Below are 21,769 nucleotides of genomic sequence, written 5' to 3'. Positions count from 1 at the left end.
TCCACACCCCTTTTACACACCTCCACACCCCTTTTACACACCTACACACCCCTTTTACACACCTCCACACCCCTTTAACACACCTCCACACCCCATTTATACACCTCCACACCCCTTTTACACACCTCCACACCTCTTTTACACACCTCCACACCTCTTTTACACACCTCCACACCCTTTTACACACCTCCACATCCCTTTTACACACCTCCACACCCCTTTTACACACCTCCACACCCTTTAACACACCTCCACACCCCTTTACACCACTGCACAATCCTTCACAACACCCCCCTCGCAGTGCCGCACTGTACACCATAGATTAAATGCTCCTGAGCACCAACACTGCTAGTGACGAGGGCCTCCATGTGCACTGCAAGCTCTGTGTGCAGTGTTGCTGCAGTGCAACGGGTTCCTCCCCTCTCATGAGAGAGAGAGAGAGAGAGAGAGAGAGAGAGAGAGAGAGAGAGAGAGAGAGAGAGAGAGAGAGAGAGAGAGAGAGAGAGAGAGACAGAGAGAGAGAGAGACAGAGAGACAGAGAGAGAGAGAGACAGAGAGACAGAGAGAGACAGAGAGACAGAGAGAGACAGAGACAGAGACAGAGAAACAGCGTTTTAAACTGCATATATATATATATATATATATATATATATATATATATATATATATATATATATATATATATATATATATATATTCCGTTTTGGCTACACAGAATAAGCAATTTAAAACAGTATTTACCCAAATTAATATTTAGTGAGTGGACAGGCCAAAAGCATAGCATTAAACATGAATGTGTGAGTGACAACGATAGCGGGAGCCGCTGGCCGTGTTTGTGCTCGTTGTAGCGCTGTTGATTTAGCTAAAAAGCGAGCGGCCAGTGGCAGCGCTGATGCCCCGCCACCGCTTACATTAACCATATTTGTATTATTAATTACTTTTTTTTGTATTCTGCGCTACGTTTTAATGAAAAATTAGATGTGACACAGCGGAGAGAGAGAGAGAGAGAGGAAGGGAGAGAGAGAGAGAGGGAGAGAACGTAGGAAAGAGAACTGAGGGAGGGGGTTTGGAGGAAGGGGGTAGGAGGGGGTAGGAGGTGGGGGGGGGGCATTACGGAGTCAGCAGTACATATTTTATAAATGTGAGATAATGTTTATAATAACTACAACCAAAATATATCTTGGTAAAGAGAGAGTATTTAAAAAAAAAACTTCCCTCACGCATCTTCCTCACACACACACACACACACAAACTCACACACACAAACTCACACACACACACACACACACACACACACACACACACACACACACACACACACACACACACACACACACACACACACACACACACACACTCACACACACACACACACACACACACACACACACACACACACACACACTCACACACACACACTCACACACACACACACACACACACACACACACACACACACACACACACACACTCACACACACACACACACACACACACACACACACACACACACACACACACACTCACACACACACACACTCACACACACACACACACACACACTCACACACACACACACACACACACACACACACACACACACACACACACACACACACACTCACACTCACACTCACACTCACACTCACACTCACTCACACACTCACACACTCACACACTCACACACACACACACACACACACACACACACACACACACACACACTCACACACACACACACACACACACACACACACACACACACACACACACACACTCACACACACACTCACACACACACACACACACACACACACACACACACACACACACACACACACAGGTCCTCGCAGCCGAACGGACAGCGCTCTGGGGTCGTAGTCCTATGAGCCCGGGTTTGACTTCCGGTCACATGAGAAACAAATGAGTCCCTTTCATTTGATACCTCTGTTCACCTAGCAGTAAATAGTTAATTGGGAGTTAGACAGTTGCCGCGGACTGTATCCTGGGGTGTGTGTGTGTACTCCCTTAGTTGTGCTTGCGGGGGTTGAGCTCTGACTCTTTGGTCCCGCCTCACACACACGTGTGTGTGTGTGTGTGTGTGTGTGTGTGTGTGTGTGTGTGTGTGTGTGTGTGTGTGTTGACAGAAATATATGATAGAAGAAAAATTAGTCCTGGGGGGGGGGGTTAGTACATTTTACAACCCACGGTTAGTAAAGCGGGGCCCAAGAGCTAATAGGTCGATCCTGCAGGCACAAACAATAAATACAAATAGTAAACACACACACACACACACACACACACACACACACACACACACACACACACACACACCCTCCCCGCCATTCACAAGATTCCTCTGACATATTGTCATATATAAATATATGAAATGTGTGTGTATATACTATGAATAATATTGAAATAGTGAAAATACCAATGAAATAAATTAGTGTATAAGGTCGTTGAAGTAGTGTTGGGAGCAGAGTAGTGACCAGTGTACTGAGTAGTGTACTGTGGTGGTGGTGGTGGTGGTGGTGGTGGTACAGCCGGCCTCGGGTACAAGATGTACGGCGCACACGACGGTGTACTCTCAGAGAAGAGGAAGCAGCGACGCATTAGGACTACCTTCACCTCCGCCCAGCTGAAGGAGTTGGAGAGAGCCTTCCAGGTATGTCTCACCCCTTCCTCCTTTTCTTCCTACACCCCCCTGTTGCTTCTAACCCTTCCCCTCATCTTCTCTACCCTCTCACATTCCCTCCCTCTCTCTCTCTCTCCTTCTCCCTCAGTCTATATTAATGCCTCGAGGCCTTGAATGATGTAAAAATATATCAAAAGTTCAAATGCTAAACAATCTTATAATTATCAGTTTGTGTTTCCTGATTAGTTTAGTTGTAATCCGTGGATTGGCAGGCGGGTGTGGCCCCCCCTGACCGTGCCACACACCTGTGTATGGCACCGCTACCACTAACTAACCCGTGTCTGGCCTGGTGCCCGCAGGAGACACACTACCCAGACATCTACACCCGCGAGGAGATCGCTATGAAGATCGACTTGACGGAGGCCAGAGTCCAGGTAAGTCATAACTCATTTGTGGGGCTGACCAGGAGATGGCCCTCACTCATCACCCGCGGGCCTCATGTCTCAAGGGGCCAGGACAGGTGTCAAGAGTGAGGGTACATCTGTCACTCCAGGTGTCAAGGGCCAGTACAGGTGTCAAGAGTGAGGGGACATCTGTCACTCCAGGTGTCAAGGGCCAGGACAGGTGTCAAGAGTGTGGTACATGTGTCACTCCAGGTGTCAAGGGCCAAGCCAGGTGCCAAGAGTGTGGTACATGTGTCACTACAGGTGTCAGCTCAGGTGCCAAAGGTGTGAGGTAAGTGCCAACCAGAGCCAGGCACCATGGATAAGCGGCACTCAGCAGACTCTCCGACACCAAGTTCGACTCCAGTAAGGCAAATACGAACCCTGTCAAAATCACACAGCAGTTGACGTCTGAGAGTGAAACTGTTTGGGGGAGAAATGGCAGTGAAGGTGGGGAAGAAACAGGAGGGAAGAGAGAGAGAGAGAGAGAGAGAGAGAGAGAGAGAGAGAGAGAGAGAGAGAGAGAGAGAGAGAGAGAGAGAGAGAGAGAGAGAGAGAGAGAGAGAGAGAGAGAGAGTGGGAGGGAGGAGAAACGAGAGGGAAGGAGAAGAAACAAGAGAGAGGGGAAGGGGGGAAACAAGGAGAAAAAGGGGAAGGAAGAAACAGAGGACTGAGAAACTTAAAAAGGGAGCGAGGGAGTGAGGGAAGGAAAAGAGGAGGGCAGAGGGGGAGAGAGGGAGGCCGAGAGGGAGGGTGGAGGGAGGGTCGAGGCAGAGAAGGGGGGGGGGGGGGGTAGGGGCACGGGTGATGACACAGCACAATTAGAGATATGCAAAGTTCCAAATATTAATCACACAACCATTTTATCAACCTGTCAACCAAACGGGACAGTAACCAGGACCATGATGGATGGTATGGACTCTTGCAAATAAGTAACCATTTAACCCAATAAATTAGGCCTAAGATTGCGTATGTTAGGCCTAATAATGCTTATTTAGGCAAAAGGTGAAGGTTTAGTATTATTGTTTGTTTGTTTGTTTGCTCTCTCGTTATACGTCCTTCAGGACTCCAATAGGTGCAAAAAACATGAACTTTATTTGTGTGTACGACAGTCAATGTTTTGTACGTGTAGCTATGATGGCTCCATCACTCCTGGAGGATGGGTAGTGATACACATCACGACATACAAGATACAACACCTAGAACAGGTGTCATCAAGCAGGTTCTAGGCTTGAACAAGGATTTCAAGAGGTTCGTAAGCGCCAGGACTTACGAACATCTCTTCTCAGTCTTCGGCGGCTTGGTTTACATATATATTAAAGAAGCCCTTTAGGAGGTATAGTTATAGGTATAGTTATACTATAGGAGCCCGTCGGCCGAGCGGTCAGCACGCTGGACTTGTGATCCTGTGGTCCCGGGTTCAATCCCGGGCACCGGCGAGAAACAATGGGCAAAGTTTTTTTCACCCTATGCCCCTGTTACCTAGCAGTAAAATAGGTACCTAGGTGTTAGTCAGCTGTCACGGGCTGCTTCCTGGGGGTGGAGGCCTGGTCGAGGACCGGGCCGCGGGGACACTAAAGCCCCGAAATCATCTCAAGATAACCTCAAGATAACCTACTCGTCCCGAGAGGTAATTCCATTACCACGAGCAACCTTCCGCCCCTCAGACCCCCTGGAGAGTTATCTAGATATTTGTGATGGCCTGAGAGCATATTACGGTTCTATTAATTCTCTACGTGTAAACTGTCGAGTGAACCTTTGTCTTAAACATATTATTCTCAGGTTATAACTGTATTGTATTATAAATCATTGGTTTTAAATAAAAAAGTATATGCTGAAAACTTTTTTTTTTAAGAATTTGGTTTTCTGTAAACGGAATTCTCGGGTACACTTACATATAGAATTCAAAAACTATCTAACATTATCGTCAATAATACACAGTATTAACGTAACCAAACATAATTAAACCAAACCTAACCAAACCTTCCCCCTAAAGTAACCTTGACCTAACCACTGAGAGACAGAGTAGATAACAGCACTAGTTATGTACTTCTCAAGTCATTCCCGTGAGCGGATGTTCTCCCAGAGAACATCCGGTTGGTTGCTGATCTCCGGAGCACTATAAAAGGGCTGTCTACAATAATAATATTTGTTTGGGAAGAACAAATCCACAAGGGCCGTGACGAGGATTTGAACGTACGTCTGTGAGCATCCCAGACACTGCCTTAATCGACTGAGCTACGGCATGGTTAAAAAAAGAGTTGAAATCGAAGTTCTACTGAACTTACTGGATCCTGCAGCCTCTCTGAGACACAAACCAGGGCTTTACACAACTCCCCCCATGCACCCGAGCTATGTCAATAGACCGTTCTACCTCTTCGCCCTTCCTTCATTACTCACAGGAATCACAATAACGTGATGCATCAATGAACAAATGTTCATTGAACTGAAATGTTCATTGAAATCAATGAACAAATGTTCATTGAAATCAATGAACAAATGTTCATTGATTTCAAATGTTCAATGAAGATTTGTTCATTGATGCATCACGTTATTGTGAGTTCTGTGTGTTTGTTTGGGAAGTTTCGACGCTCACAAACTGTTTAATACATGTAAACAAAGTCGCCAAAGATGGAGAGAAGATGTACAGGTTCGTCAATGGTTGGGGAACTGCTTGTTGAAGCCTGGTCCTGGTTCACTGTGTGGGTGTCCAGCAGTGTGAGACCCTTGTGACCACTGGTGGCACCCATACAGCCCGCACTGCTGAGGGTGGGCACGGTAGGGTGCTATGCCAGAGTGGGCTTGAGGTGGGTGTGACGGGGTGGGCTCCGGTCTGGCCAGGGCCTGACCAATCTGATGATATACACGTCACCGGACATCGTGAGACCTACCACATTCATGAGGACCCACACCCCTCCCCCTCCACCACACCCCCCTCCACTACACCCCCCTCCACTACACCCTCTCCACCACCCCCCCTCCACCACACCCCCTCCGCACACCCCCTTCTCTCACACAAACTCGTCTAATCCACCGAGAAATTTCGGTAATGTGGCGGCAAGATATGGCCGCGTGTCAAACACCCCCTAACACGGACCTCTCCTTATAATGGACGCTGTCACACGTTCACACGTTCACAGGCGACACCCAGGCCTACTGAACATGTTCACCGATGACACCCAGGCCTACTGAACATGTTCACCGATGACACCCAGGCCTACTGAACATGTTCACCGATGACACCCAGGCCTACTGAACATGTTCACCGATGACACCCAGGCCTACTGAACATGTTCACCGATGACACCCAGGCCTACTGAACATGTTCACCGATGACACCCAGGCCTACTGAACATGTTCACCGATGACACCCAGGCCTACTGAACATGTTCACCGATGACACCCAGGCCTACTGAACATGTTCACCGATGACACCCAGGCCTACTGAACATGTTCACCGATGACACCCAGGCCTACTGAACATGTTCACCGATGACACCCAGGCCTACTGAACATGTTCACCGATGACACCCAAGCCTACTGAACATGTTCACCGATGACACCCAGGCCTACTGAACATGTTCACCGATGACACCCAAGCCTACTGAACATGTTCACCGATGACACCCAGGCCTACTGAACATGTTCACCGATGACACCCAGGCCTACTGAACATGTTCACCGGTGACACCCAGGCCTACTGAACATGTTCACCGATGACACCCAGGCCTACTGAACATGTTCACCGATGACACCCAGGCCTACTGAACATGTTCACCGATGACACCCAGGCCTACTGAACATGTTCACCGATGACACCCAGGCCTACTGAACATGTTCACCGATGACACCCAGGCCTACTGAACATGCTCACCGATGACACCCAGGCCTACTGAACATGTTCGTGAAACTGAAGAACACAAATAAACCCTCACTGTGTTAGAGCAGTGGACGTGAGCCTCGAACGCGGACCTTCAAATGTGTTGAGTAGAACCGTGCAGTAGAGTGTTGCCTTGACCCGTTTACGAGTCCTTGCGTACACAACGGCTGGTTGTGGCCTTGCGTACACAACACTTGTGTACGCAAGGCGTTGAGTGCGTGTTTGAGGTGGTTGTTGTGGCCTGGTGTACGCAGGCAGCCATCACCAGCCTACATAAAGCTGGCTCTGGCTAAGAAAGAATTAAAAGATCGTAAACGAGGACTTTCTTGGGCCACAAACAACCTACGTCACACCAGCTCTGGAAAACGCAGCAAATGAACAAAGTAACACAAGTAAGAAACACAGCAATAGGCCTCCTGGGCCAAACACAATAGGTCTACTGGCCCATACCAGGCAGGTCCTATTTACACCCAACTATTTTCCCCTCTCATACGTCAATTCTGTTTTCTGTAAACTTAATAAAATATTGTGTTTCAGTAATACTAGCTGCTGATTGGCTGCAACTCGTCCGCTCATCTAATACGTCACAATTTTTGACACAATCGACCAATCCGTTAAAATGAAGACTGTTTTTAGTAAGCCTGAAGCATCGTATTATTCACGTACACTACGCCTCGGCGCCTCGTTAAATTAGGTGGGTTGTGTGGGTTCGTGCGTTGACCAGTTAGGTAAAAACAGCTGTATTTTGTGTACAGGTGGAGAGAGCGGGAGAGTGGCTAATTAACCCTTAATTAACTGTTACCTAGCAGTAAATAGGTACCTGGGTGTTAGTCAGCTGTCACGGGCTGCTTCCTGGGGGTGGAGGCCTGGTCGAGGACCGGGCCGCGGGGACACTAAAGCCCGGAAATCATCTTAAGATAACCTCTTAAGATAACCCTCCAAATCATCTGCTTCCAAGTGCTATATATAGTCGTAATGGCTTGGCGCTTTCCCCCTGATAGTTGCCTGTCTCCAATCGTCTGCGTCGCTAAGGTTTACCATTATTCATTGTTACGAAATCTAAAGGCATCCACTTGACGGCCGTCGTTACGAGTTCTGAACCTGTCTTGACAGTTTCAAGGAATCGTTAGTAGGTCAGGAGATGTCTGGCATTGACTTGACCCCTTCGTTGACCTCAGCCACGACCCCGCGGCTCTCAGCAGCCTGGAGGTCAACCTCCGCCGGCCTGTCTTAGGTCAAAAGTCTGCCTGTCTTAGACAGAGGTCAACCTCTGTCTTACCCAGAGGAAATGCTTGAAATAAGGAGGTTAATGATTCTGAAACTAACACTGTTAGAGGAGACAAGGGGTCAACGGAGACATGATCATTACGAACGTAATCATTACCTACTGTGGATCTGAAAGAAGAAGTTGTGGAAGCCATCTCAATCCACAACTTATAATGAGCAAATACGAGAAAACTTTAACGCCGTGAGTTATAAGAGCATCATGTACCCGTTGCTGGGAGGCGGGGTCAGAGAGCTGAAGCTCATCTATGCAAGCATCTGCCCGGGTCCAGTACACGGGGAATGGGGCCCTCTACTGAGGGATTGGAGCCTCTACTGAGGTAATGGGGCCTGTTCTGCTAGCTGGAACATGTGTAATACATGGGTGAGTGGGTCCTGTCCCATGGGACACACTAACGGGGGCCTCCTGTCCCGGGGAGAATATAGACGGGTGGACCCCGCCTGCTGGTCTTCATCTACGGGGCGAGGGACGGGAAGGGGGGGGGGAGGCGTGGACAATTTTGAGTTCTGAACAGTGAAAATACCATTAGTGGAATCACATTGTCAATTATTGCGGCTTTCTTGGGGACTGGCCAGCCCCAGGGCGCTACCGTGGTAATAAATGCTATGATGAGGGGGCTGCATGGGGGAGATGGGGGAGAGGGACGGGTGAGAGGGGCGAGAGAGGGAGGCAGGAAGGGGTAGGGTGTAGGAGAGAGGGAGAGGGGGGGCAGGGAAGGCTAGGGGAGTGGGAGGAGGAGGAGGAGGATAGATTGAGACTAGTTGGGGAATGTGAGAAGGATATGGGAAAGGGATGTTGGAGAGGGGGAGGAACAGGGAGGGCCAGTGGCTCGGGTGGGGCTAGGGGAAGGTGGAAGGCAAGGGGAAAGGGGAAAGGGAGGGAGGGAGGGATATAAAGAGGGGTGCCCAACTACTGCGGTATAAGGGATGGGAAATAAGAACAAATAAAAAAAAAAGTTCCAGGTAATACACAATGCACATAACAATGTAGACCTCCAATTATGCTTGACTTCAATCAATCCAATTGCCCAATCCCAATCCAGTGAATGCCCAATCCAGTATGGGGAGGTGGGCAGAATACTGGTGCTCAAGACCAATAGAACAGGTATACACATTCACGTCAGGGACACAATAAACAAAGCAAAAACGGACTTAGAAAAACTGGGTAGATTCCGGAGCCTCAGCAGGAACATAGAGGTATACAAGGCTCTATCTAGTGGGGCCGCATCTAGAGTACCCGCCAGTACCACAACACACCTTAAAGATAACTAACATCACCAAGAGTACACAATAAGGCACTAAGGAGAGCAGCAAAACACCGTCCACCATATGACCAGACAATCCAGGAGCGCCAGCAACACAACACAGCCACTAAACACCAGACTACAGCACCAAGCCACCAGGGTGTGGAACACCTTCCTTATGTTAGACGACCCCATGTTAGAAACATTACTCCAAGATGAGACGCCCCACTCCCACAGCTGGTGGCCCAAGATGAGACGCCCCACTCCCACAGCTGGTGGCCCAAGATGAGACGCCCCACTCCCACAGCTGGTGGCCCAAGATGAGACGCCCCACTCCCACAGCTGGTGGCCCAAGATGAGACGCCCCACTCCCACAGCTGGTGGCCCAAGATGAGACGCCCCACTCCCACAGCTGGTGGCCCAAGATGAGACGCCCCACTCCCACAGCTGATGGCCCAAGATGAGACGCCCCACTCCCACAGCTGGTGGCCCAAGATGAGACGCCCCACTCCCACAGCTGGTGGCCCAAGATGAGACGCCCCACTCCCTCAGCTGGTGGCCCAAGATGAGACGCCCCACTCCCACAGCTGGTGGCCCAAGATGAGACGCCCCACTCCCACAGCTGGTGGCCCAAGATGAGACGCCCCACTCCCACAGCTGGTGGCCCAAGATGAGACGCCCCGCTCCCACAGCTAGTGGCCCAAGACGAGACGCCCTACTCCCTCAGCTGGTGGCCCAAGATGAGACGCCCTACTCCCACAGCTGGTGGCCCAAGATGAGACGCCCCACTCCCACAGCTGGTGGCCCAAGATGAGACTCCCCACTCCCACAGCTGGTGGCCCAAGATGAGACGCCCCACTCCCACAGCTGGTGGCCCAAGATGAGACGCCCCACTCCCACAGCTGGTGACCCAAGACGAGACGCCCCACTCCCACAGCTGATGACCCCAAGATGAGACATAATCTCATAATATATTTTCAATTTCCAAACCATTCCATTGACCAGTACCTCTCCATCCTCTTTACCCCCGCCCCCACAAAAACAGAGGATGGGGTGAGGAAGGATTAGCCAGGATTAAGGTTAGGGCCGGACACCAGTTAACAAGCCGTAGAGGTAATTACAGCTGGTCTCACTGACAGGTGCGTGACGGGGGAGGGGGTGGGGGAGGGGGACGGGGTGGGGGAGGGGGTGGGGGAGGGGGGGACCTATGGAGGACGACTGAAGAGGAACAGTCTATTGGTGATAGACAGGAGTGACAGTGGTGACGTGCACCACCCCCAGGGCCTGTGCACCACCCCCAGGGCCTGTGCACCACCCCCAGGGCCTGTGCACCACCCCCCAGGGCCTGTGCACCACCCCCAGGGCCTGTGCACCACCCCCCAGGGCCTGTGCACCACCCCCCAGGGCCTGTGCACCACCCCCAGGGCATGTGCACCCCCCAGGGCCTGTGCACCCCCCCCCAGGGCCTGTGCACCACCCCCAGGGCCTGTGCACCACCCCCCCAGGGCCTGTGCACCACCCCCCAGGGCCTGTGCACCACCTCCCAGGGCCTGTGCACCACCCCAGGGCCTGTGCACCACCCCCAGGGCCTGTGCACCACCCCCAGGGCCTGTGCACCACCCCCCAGGGCCTGTGCACCACCCTCCCAGGGCCTGTGCACCACCCCCCAGGGTCTGCGCACCACCCCCAGGGCCTGTGCACCACCCCCAGGGCCTGTGCACCACCCCCCAGGACCTGTGCACCACCCCCCAGGGCCTGTGCACCACCCCTAGGGCCTGTGCACCACCCCCAGGGCCTGTGCACCACCCCCAGGGCCTGTGCACCACCCCCAGGGCCTGTGCACCACCCCCAGGGCTTGTGCACCACCCCAGGGCCTGTGCACCAGGCCGTCAGAGGTCGGGGATGGTGAGTGAGAGCGAGCGCACGCCCGCCTGGCGTCACCCCGGGCGCACAGGAGCACCATAACTGCGCACTATACACACGCAGGCGACATTAACCACACATATTAACCCCCGCGCACTATATCCATCCATCCTGAGTAGTTGTTGCTTTGTTCTGTCGGTGCACAACGACGGCGGGAGTGCGCGCGCGAGCGCCGCCACCCGCGCGAGTGTCAGCTGTTGCCGCGCCCCCCGCCGCCACGTGCCTGGGGGGCGGCACGTGGCGGGGGGGGGCGGCCACGTGGCGGGGGGCGGCGGCCACGTGGCGGGCGGGCGGGAAATGGCGGATGGGATTTGTTCCCGTGATCGGTAATTTTATTACTCGCTTCCTTCCCTCTCTCTCCCGGCCTGTGATCACTAGATTATCTCTCTCATTTATCATGAGGATGTTGGAGGCCTTCCTCCTCATACATCTCCCTCCTCATACACCGTCCTCCTCATACACCCCTGTCCTCATACACTCCCTCCTCATACATCACCCTCCTCATACACCGTCCTCCTCATACACCCCTGTCCTCATACACTCCCTCCTCATACATCACCCTCCTCATACACCGTCCTCCTCATACACCGTCCTCCTCATACACCCCGTCCTCATACACTCCCTCCTCATACATCACCCTCCTCATACACCGTCCTCCTCATACACCCCTGTCCTCATACACTCCCTCCTCATACATCACCCTCCTCATACACCGTCCTCCTCATACACCGTCCTCCTCATACACCCCGTCCTCATACACCCCCTCCTCATACACCCCGTCCTTATACACCCCTTCCTCATACACCCCCTCCTCATACACCCCCTCCTCATACACCCCCTCCTCATACACCCTCTCCTCATACACCCTCCTCCCCCTCCTCATACACCCCTCCTCATACACACCCTCCTCATACACCCCCTCCTCATACACCCCATCCTCCTCATAAACCTCATACACCCCATCCTCCTCATAAACCTCATACACCCCCTCCTCATACACCCCATCCTCCTCATAAACCTCATACACCCCCTCATACACCTCCTTCTCATACATCCCCTTCCTCATACACCCTCCTCCTCCCCCTCCTCATACACCCTCCTCATACACCCCCTCCTCATACACCTCATACATCCCCTTCCTCATACACCACCTCCTCATACAGCCCCCCTCATACACCCCGTCCTCATACACCCCCTTCTCATACACCCTCCTCATACACCCCCTCATACACCCCCTCCTCATACACCCCCTCCTCATACACCCCCTCCTCATACACCCTCCTCATACACCCCCTCCTCATACACCCTCCTCCTCATACACCCCATCCTCCTCATGAACCTCATACACCCCCTCATACACCCTCCTCCTCATACATCCCCTTCCTCATACACCCTCCTCCTCCCCCTCCTCCTCATACACCTCATACACCCCCTCCTCATACACCTCATACACCTCCTTATACATCCCCTTCCTCATACACCACCTCCTCATACAGCCCCCCTCATACACCCCCTCCTCATACACCCCCTCCTCCTCATACACCCCCTCCACATACACCCCCTCCTCATACACCCCCTCCTCATACACCCCCTCCTCATACACCCCCTCCTCATACACCCTCCTCATACACCCCCTCCTCATACACCCTCCTCCTCATACACCCCATCCTCCTCATGAACCTCATACACCCCCTCATACACCCTCCTCCTCATACATCCCCTTCCTCATACACCCTCCTCCTCCCCCTCCTCCTCATACACCTCATACACCCCCTCCTCATACACCTCATACACCTCCTTATACATCCCCTTCCTCATACACCACCTCCTCATACAGCCCCCCTCATACACCCCCTCCTCATACACCCCCTCCTCCTCATACACCCCCTCCACATACACCCCCTCCTCATACACCCCCTCCTCATACACCCCCTCCTCATACACCCCGTCCTCATACACCCTCCTCATACACCCCCTCCTCATACACCCCGTCCTCATACACCCCGTCCTCATACACCCTCCTCATACACCCCCTCCTCATACACCCCGTCCTCATACACCCTCCTCATACACCCCCTCGTCATACAATCCCTCGTCATACACCCCCTCCTCATACACCCCCTCCTCATACACCACCTCCTCATACACCACCTCCTCATACACCCTCTCCTCATACAACCCCTCCTCATACACCACGTCCTCATACACCCCCACCTCATACAACCCCTCCTCATACACCACCTCCTCATACAACCCCTCCTCATACAACCCCTCCTCATACACTCTCCTCCTCATACACCTCATACACCCACCTCCTCATACACCCCCCTCCTCACACACCCCCTCCTTATACACCCCCTCTTCCTCATACACCACCTCCTCATACACCGCCCTCCTCATACACCCCCGTCCTCATACACCCCCTCGTCATACACCCTCCTCATACACCCCCTCTTCCTCATACACCCCCTCCTTATACATTCCCCTCCTCATACACTCCCTCTTCATACACCTCCCTCCTCATACACCCCTCCTCCTCCTCCTTCCCCACTCCCTGCCCCACACCATGTATGACAAGGGGCTGCCTGGGCTGGCTGACATACAACATACATACATGTCTCCTTCACTGTATGTATACATCCATACTTATGTATACAATGTGTTCTTGTTCACTGCGGTGGGGGGGAGTCGCATTCCAGGGGGGGGGGGGGAGGGGGGGAGGGGGTTAATGGGGCTCCCGGATAGAGTGGTGGGGGGGATGGGGTGTGGGGGGGGGGGTGGACGAGGCATGATACAGCAAGATGAGTTTCATTCCCCTCCTTCCTCCCCCTCCCCCACCACCACCACCAGGGAGGAGGAATCGGTGGGGGGCTGTGATGAACCGGGCCGCATGTTGTGGTGTGACCCGAGGCCCGGCCGGCCACCCCACCAGGAGGACGAGGGGACGTCACTTGTCACGCCACGTCCCCTGTACACACGCACACACGCGCGCGCGCGGGCGAACACTTGGCTAACGGGCAGCCCACCCGCTCTGATTGCTTCCTGATTGATTCCTAACTACAGCCGCCCCTCCCAGATGACACTGATGACGCCCTGATAGTACCGCGCGGGAGGGTGTGGCTGATTGTTTGTGTGGTTGGGGGTGGTTGGGTGGTTAGTGGGCGGTGGGTGGCTGGAGGTGGGCGGTGGGTATGTGGCTGGAGGTGGGTGGCTGGGTGGTTAGTGGGCGGTGATGGGTGATGGGTGGGTGGCTGGAGGTGGGTGGTGGGCGGTGGGTGGGTGGCTGGGTGGTTAGTGGGCGGTGATGGGTGATGGGTGGGTGGCTGGAGGTGGGTGGTGGGCGGTGGGTGGGTGGCTGGGTGGTTAGTGGGCGGTGATGGGTGGTGGGTGGGTGGGTGGAGGGCGGTGGGTATGTGGCTGGAGGTGGGTGGTGGGCGGTGGGTGGGTGGCTGGGTGGTTAGTGGGCGGTGTATGGGCGGCTGGAGGTGGGTAGTGGGCGGTGGGTGGGTGGCTGGGTGGTTAGTGGGTGGGTTTTTGTGGGTTGTGGTTGTCTGGTGGTGGTAGGTAGCACTTACCTAGCAGTACTCATCAAGGTCATTCCACTTGTTTACTGTCCTACCACTAGCAAGTGTTGCAGGGATGCGCAAGCACATCTCTGTGTTTGCGCAGACACGCGCATCCCTCATGTGTCCACGCATATCGACTCGCTACTTTCCTAGTCACTAAAACCCTTCCGCCTCATCTATTTTATCAATACCGCTGAGTATTGTTCATGTCCGGATCATGTCCCCCCCTGCTTACTTTCTTCCTTTGTCGTTAAATGTAGTTTCCTTAGTCTATCCCTGTAGTTCATTCCCCTCAGTTCTGGTACCTGTCTGCAAGCCTCTCTACTTTCTCGATCTTCAGTTTTTTTGTGGTAGGGATCCACGCTGGTGCTGCATACTCTACGACTGGTCTGACGTGTGTCGTTTACAGCGTGGTGAACAAGGCATTCAGACCCTCAACAGGGGGGCCAGTAGCAGAGTGGGCTCCTCACCGCGTTACACCCAGCTGTATAAGTATATAAGGAAACATGAAAGAGTTAGAAGCCTGCAAGATGGTTCGTATCTAAATTTCGAAGGACGACTATGGACTATAGTGGCCTCTATATAGGGCCATATAGGACTATGGACTATAGTAGCCTCTATATAGGGCCATATAGGACTATGGACTATAGTGGCCTCTATATAGGGCCATATAGGACTATGGACTATAGTGGCCTCTATATAGGGCCATATAGGACTATGGACTATAGTGGCCTCTATATAGGGCCATATAGGACTATGGACTATAGTGGCCTCTATATAGGGCCATATAGGACTATGGACTATAGTGGCCTATAGAACAGTTTTGGTTTGGGAATATAGCCTTATATGCACTGGCCTTCTCGTACTTTTTCTCTGACTCTCTCCTAGGGCCTGTTTGAATATTTTGTGATTTTCTTCTGTTCCGAAATATCTATTTCTCCCATGCTGCTGTGTGTGTGTGTACTCACCTAATTGTGTTTGAGAGGGTTAAGTTTCGGTTCTTTCATCCCGCCTCTCAACCATCAATCAACTACAGAATAGAATAGGTGTACAGATTCACGAACCAGTTGGGCTCTATTATCTGCATTTGAAACCATGTCTCTGTGGCTCATTTGGGTACTCAGTCTCCAGCTGTGTCCCCTTGTGCTAAATAATATGTCGTTATCTGCCCAATCACTTGGGCTGGACGGAAGAGCGACGGTCTCGCTTCATGCAGGTCGGCGTTTAATCCACGACCGTCTAAGTGGTTGGGCAGTAATCCTTCCCCCCGTCCCATCCCAAATCCTTATCCTGACCCCTTCCCAGTGCTATATAGTCGTAATGGCTTGGCTCTTTCCCCCTGATAGTTCCCTTCCCTTCCCTACCCTATCAATTCCTTTGAAAATTTTGTATGTGGCGATCATGTCTTTCGTAACTCTTGTGTGTTCCAGTGACGTGAGGTTTAATTAAAGTAGTCCTTTCTCGTAGCTCCTACGCCCTGAGTTCTATTACTAGTCTGGTGGCATTCCTTTGAACTTTCTCCAACTTAGTCTTTTGCTTTAATACGGAATCTATGCTGGAGCTGCATTCTCCAAGATTGGTCTGACATGTGGTATACAAAAGGTTTTAAATGATTTCTTTCACAAGTTTCTAAAGGCACTTCTTATGTTGGCCCACGTAGCATACAGGCCTCTCATGTCTTGTTGATGTGGGCTTCGGGGGACAGGTCTGGTGTGATATCAACACCCAGATCTCTCTCTCTTACCGACTCTTGAGGGCTTTCAGCACTAAAATAATACTTTGTATCTGGCCTCCTGCTCCCTACACCTTCGGGAGCCTCGCAATCTATTGAACTATAACTCTGTTAGCTTTGCCGGCCGACCAGATGGAATCACACTGCACCCTACCAAGAATGGTAGACAGTTGGCGTAGGACTATACTTGCGTATCCACCCTGGCTACCACATACATCAACCTCTCTGTCGGCCAAGCAGAAGCCGCGGCGACACACAGAGAAAGACACAAGTCAGCCAAGTACAGGGAAATAGATCACCGGTACAACTTCGTTCCAATAGGACCTGAGACCCTAGGCCCATGGGAAGAGAGTGCTAGAAGGAAATTTAAGGATCTTGGTTCCAGGCTCATTCAAACTACAAGAGACCCCCTAGAGCGGTAAATTATTCTTTTCCAGCGCCTCAATGTCGCGATCCAGAGGGGGAATGCCCGCTGCGTCCTCGGTTCCTGCCCGGCGTCGCAGTTCGAGGAAATCTACAGCCTCCAGGAAACAAACTTCCCTTTATTTTCTCTTAATGTTCACTTTTTATAACCAATCATGTATGTAAATGTGTAACTTTGTATAGTAAAGTGTTCAACATAAAAAAGGGTGGTAGGAGAGGTGAACACTCAAACGAATTCAGAATTGAATGGGAAGTTTTTCTCTGAATGCCCTGTATTCCCTTCACCGAGGCAATGGGTCCCTACAATTGCACCAAAGGTGGTACCCCTTTACACACACACACACATTATATATATATATATATATATATATATATATATATATATATATATATATATATATATATATATATATATATATATTACCAGGAATATAGCCCCACTCCGAACACTAGCATTACCCGAGACGTACACTCCCCCCCTATACCTACACCCCCATAACACACACCCATAAATACGTACACAGTTACACACACACACACACACACACACACACACACACACACACACACACACACACACACACACACACACACACACACACCGGGCATCTGGCGTTCGTTCAATTAGCTTAATGTACACATACCACCAGCCACATCGAAAAACTATACATTTACCATCCGTGTGGAGGAGGCGGCAGAGGCTGTGAGGCAGGCTGTGAGGCAGGCTGTGAGGCAGGCTGTGAGGCAGGCTGTGAGGCAGGCTGTGTGGCAGGCGGTGTGGCAGGCTGTGAGGCAGGCTGTGAGGCAGGCTGTGAGGCAGGCTGTGAGGCAGGCTGTGTGGCAGGCTGTGAAGCAGGCTGTGTGGCAGGCTGTGAAGCAGGCTGTGAAGCAGGCTGTGTGGCAGGCTGTGAAACAGGCTGTGAAACAGGCTGTGAGGCAGACTGTGAAACAGGCTGTGAAACAGGCTGTGAAACAGGCTGTGAGGCAGACTGTGAAACAGGCTGTAAAACAGGCTGTGAAACAGACTGTGAAACCGGCTGTGAAAAAGCTAGATGCTAGCGACCTTCAGTCTGGCATTCACAGAGTTGATTGTAAAGAGTTAATTAGTGAATATTACATAATAATATTACATAATAATATTAATAATAATATGTACACTATACACACTTGGGTAAGTCATCTCCTCAGAGCTGTGAGAGTGACGGGGCTGAGAACCTCAGAGACATGGCGCTGAGAGGAGGAGGGAATAAGGGAGAGAAGTAATATAGTGAGAGTGAAGAAGGGGTGAAAAGATTGGCTCTGACAGAGGAAAGTAGAGGGGTGAGGAGGAGAGAAAAGGAGAAGTGATGAAAGAGAGAGAGAGAGAGAGAGAGAGAGAGAGAGAGAGAGAGAGAGAGAGAGAGAGAGAGAGAGAGAGAGAGAGAGAGAGAGAGAGAGAGAGAGAGAGGAGGGGGAGAAGACTTCATATAAGGAGTGTGAATATCTACAAGATACCCGCCCACTTACACCCACAACATACCCGCCCACCTACACCCACAGCATACCCGCCCACCTACACCCACAGCATACCCGCCCACCTACACCCACAGCATACCCGCCCACCTACACCCACAACATACCCGCCCACATATCCACCCACCTGCAAGGTACAAATCAAGAGACCGCTTCGTGCGTCTCCTCGGGTCAAGAAACCACTAAGATCCTTGTCTGAAGCTGTGATGGTCTATGGCGTCACATGTGTGGCCGTGACACATGTGTGTGTGTGTGTATGTCTTGGAGGACATTAACGTGACGTGCACATATATATATATATATATTATTATAAATATACTCTTAAAATCCCTTTAACAACATGAAAAGTAAATCTCAAACTTTTTTTTAACCAAACTAATATCACAGAAACGTTTCTGGAACTAATAAACGTTCACATAAACGTTCTTTGAACGTAAACAAAAGTTACTAGGAGCAATTAATCACCGAATAAATTTTTCAGCAGAGAAACTCTGCTGGAAAAAGTATGAAACGTTTTTGAACACAAACGTTTCTGGGAAAAAATACAAAAGAAACATTTTTTTAGATAAACATGACAAACGTTTCTGAAAAAACATCACAAACGTTTAAAATAAACGTTTCTGAAAAAAACATCACAAACGTTTAAAATAAACGTTTCTGAAAAAACATCACAGAAACATTTCAGGAAAAATCCAACAGGAACGTTTGTGATAAAAACACCACATCAACGTTTCTAAACAAAAAAACACCAAACAGAAAAGCATTTCTGGGAAAAAACACCTATATATATATATATATATATATATATATATATATATATATATATATATATATATATATATATATATATATATATATATATATATATATATATATATAGACAACATACGTGGCCATGTTGAACCATCACCAAGTACTGGACTTGGTGCCTCCCCTCGTCCCAGACGTGACCCCGTGACCTCATGCGCATCGAACGCACAAATATGCTTCCGGGGACGCATGGCGGCGCTGCCATATATAATCCCTGTGGAAGATATGGTGCATCAGCCGGCTTATCTGCCTTATCTGGCGATGGCGGTGATGTGGCAACGCTGCGCCAGACCCAAGCTTGGCCCATTACTGTAATTACTCAACCAGGCGGGCCAGGGTGGGGGTAGGGGAAGGGGGAGGAGGGAGTGGTCCCTGGCTCCAGCAGGGACACCACCCCTGGTTCAGACACTCCAGGGACCGCCACTCACAACTTGAGTAAGAAGGGGCTCCCCCCCCCCACACACACAGCCAGTAGCTCTCTCTCTCTCTCTCTCTTCACTCTATAACACACTACATGGGGCAACAGTGGACTGTTGGCCATGTTGGGGTATGACTGGACGGGTGAAACGCACGCACACACACACACACACAAACACACACACACACACACACACAGTTAGAAACAGTTGATTGACAGTTGAGAGGCGGGCCGAAAGAGCAGAGCTCAACCCCCGCAAGTACAACTAGGTGAATACAAACACTCACACTCACACACACACACACACACACACACACACACACACACACACACACACACACACACACACACACACACACATACACACACACACACGCACACACACACAAACATACAGAAGACCAGACTAGCAGCCGACGCCGGAGCCCACAAGCACACGCAACTGAGCACAAACACACACACACACACACACACACACACACACACACACACACACACACACACACATGCACCAAGCAAGATAAATGGAAGGAGAGATAGAGAGAAAGGAAGGGGTGGAGAGAGAAGTAAAAATAAAAAGAGCGAGTGAGAGTGTTTGGTGTAATTACTGGAGAAAGTGAGAAAGGGAGACGCCCACACCAAGGGAGAGACGAGCTTAGGGAGAGAGAGAGAGAGTGAGGTAAAAGTGTAGAGGAAGGGAAGGGTTATATTAGATATTGAGAGGGCGAGGCAGAAAGATGGAAGGTGGGGCGAGGGGTCGGGTTAAGAACAGGATAACTAAGTGATTACAACACAACGCTAACTGGCATTACCTTCGCTTCTCTCCCAATATTTATTTATTTACATTCGGCGTTTATATAGAAATGTATTTGTTTTATACACGCTCAACACATGCACACCCAGACATATACACACACACATACCCACACACCCAGACACACACACACACATACACACACACCCAGACACACACACACACATACACACACACCCAGACACACACACACACACATACACACACACCTTCTCACTTAACAAGTTAGGTGAGAAGGTGGTGGAGGCCAAGACCGTCAGTAGTTTCAAAGCGTTATATGACAAAGAGAGCTGGGAAGACGGGACACCACGAGCGTAGCTCTCATCCTGTAACTACACTTACGTAATTACACTTACGTAATTACACACACTCACATGACCATGGCAATGAGAGGACCAAGGATAGTAGTAGCAGTAATATACAACCCTCCACCAAATGACAGAAGACCCAGTCAAGAGTACGAAAACAACAACAAGGCAGTTAACACTATAATTGAGAGGGCAGCCTCTGGTGCCTGTAGAAATAGATCCCACCTGCTCATCATGGGCGACTTTATTCACGGAAGGATTGACCGGGAGAACAAGGAACCGCATGTAGGCGAGGATACGTGGAGAGCCAAACTATTGGAGGTGGTGACAAGAAACTTTTTAACCCAGCATGTCAGAGAACCCACAAGGATGAGAGGAAATGACGAACCAGCGAGACTTGACCTAGTCTTCACTCTGAACGACTCCGACATAAGAGAAATCGGGTTTGAGGCCCCAGTAGGAATGAGCGACCACAGTGTATTGGTGTTAGAGTACCTGATTGAAGAAGGGTTATTGAACTCGAGGAGGGATACCGAAAACAAAAGGTCAGCATACCGAAAGAGAAACTATGAGGAGATAAGAAAATTCCTAACAGATATAGCATGGGAAACAGAGCTCAGGGGAAAGACGGCCCAAGACATGATGGACTACATCACGCAGAAGTGCAAGGACGCAGCAAACAAGTTTGTCCCAGTCCAAAAGGAAAACAGAGAAATGAAGATGAGAAACCCATGGTTTAATCAGAGATGTAGACTAGCTAAGCAGCAAAGTAAA

General features: G+C 50.8%; 1 protein-coding gene across 1 annotated transcript in view; it reads left to right on the top strand.

The window, feature by feature from the left end:
• Positions 1-21,769, top strand: part of LOC123760538 (paired mesoderm homeobox protein 2B) — a 175,277-nt gene that overhangs the window by 31,924 nt on the left and 121,584 nt on the right. Inside the window, exons 3-4 of the mRNA XM_045746229.2 lie at positions 2,547-2,668; positions 2,998-3,072. Coding sequence (XP_045602185.1) covers positions 2,547-2,668; positions 2,998-3,072 — 197 coding nt within the window. The remainder of the gene's footprint in view (positions 1-2,546; positions 2,669-2,997; positions 3,073-21,769) is intronic.

This window comes from Procambarus clarkii, chromosome 39 (genome assembly GCF_040958095.1).
Source record: "Procambarus clarkii isolate CNS0578487 chromosome 39, FALCON_Pclarkii_2.0, whole genome shotgun sequence".
In the NCBI taxonomy this organism is placed as follows: domain Eukaryota; kingdom Metazoa; phylum Arthropoda; class Malacostraca; order Decapoda; family Cambaridae; genus Procambarus; species Procambarus clarkii.
Note: the sequence above shows the minus strand (reverse complement) of the source record. Positions and strands in the feature narration are given on the sequence as shown.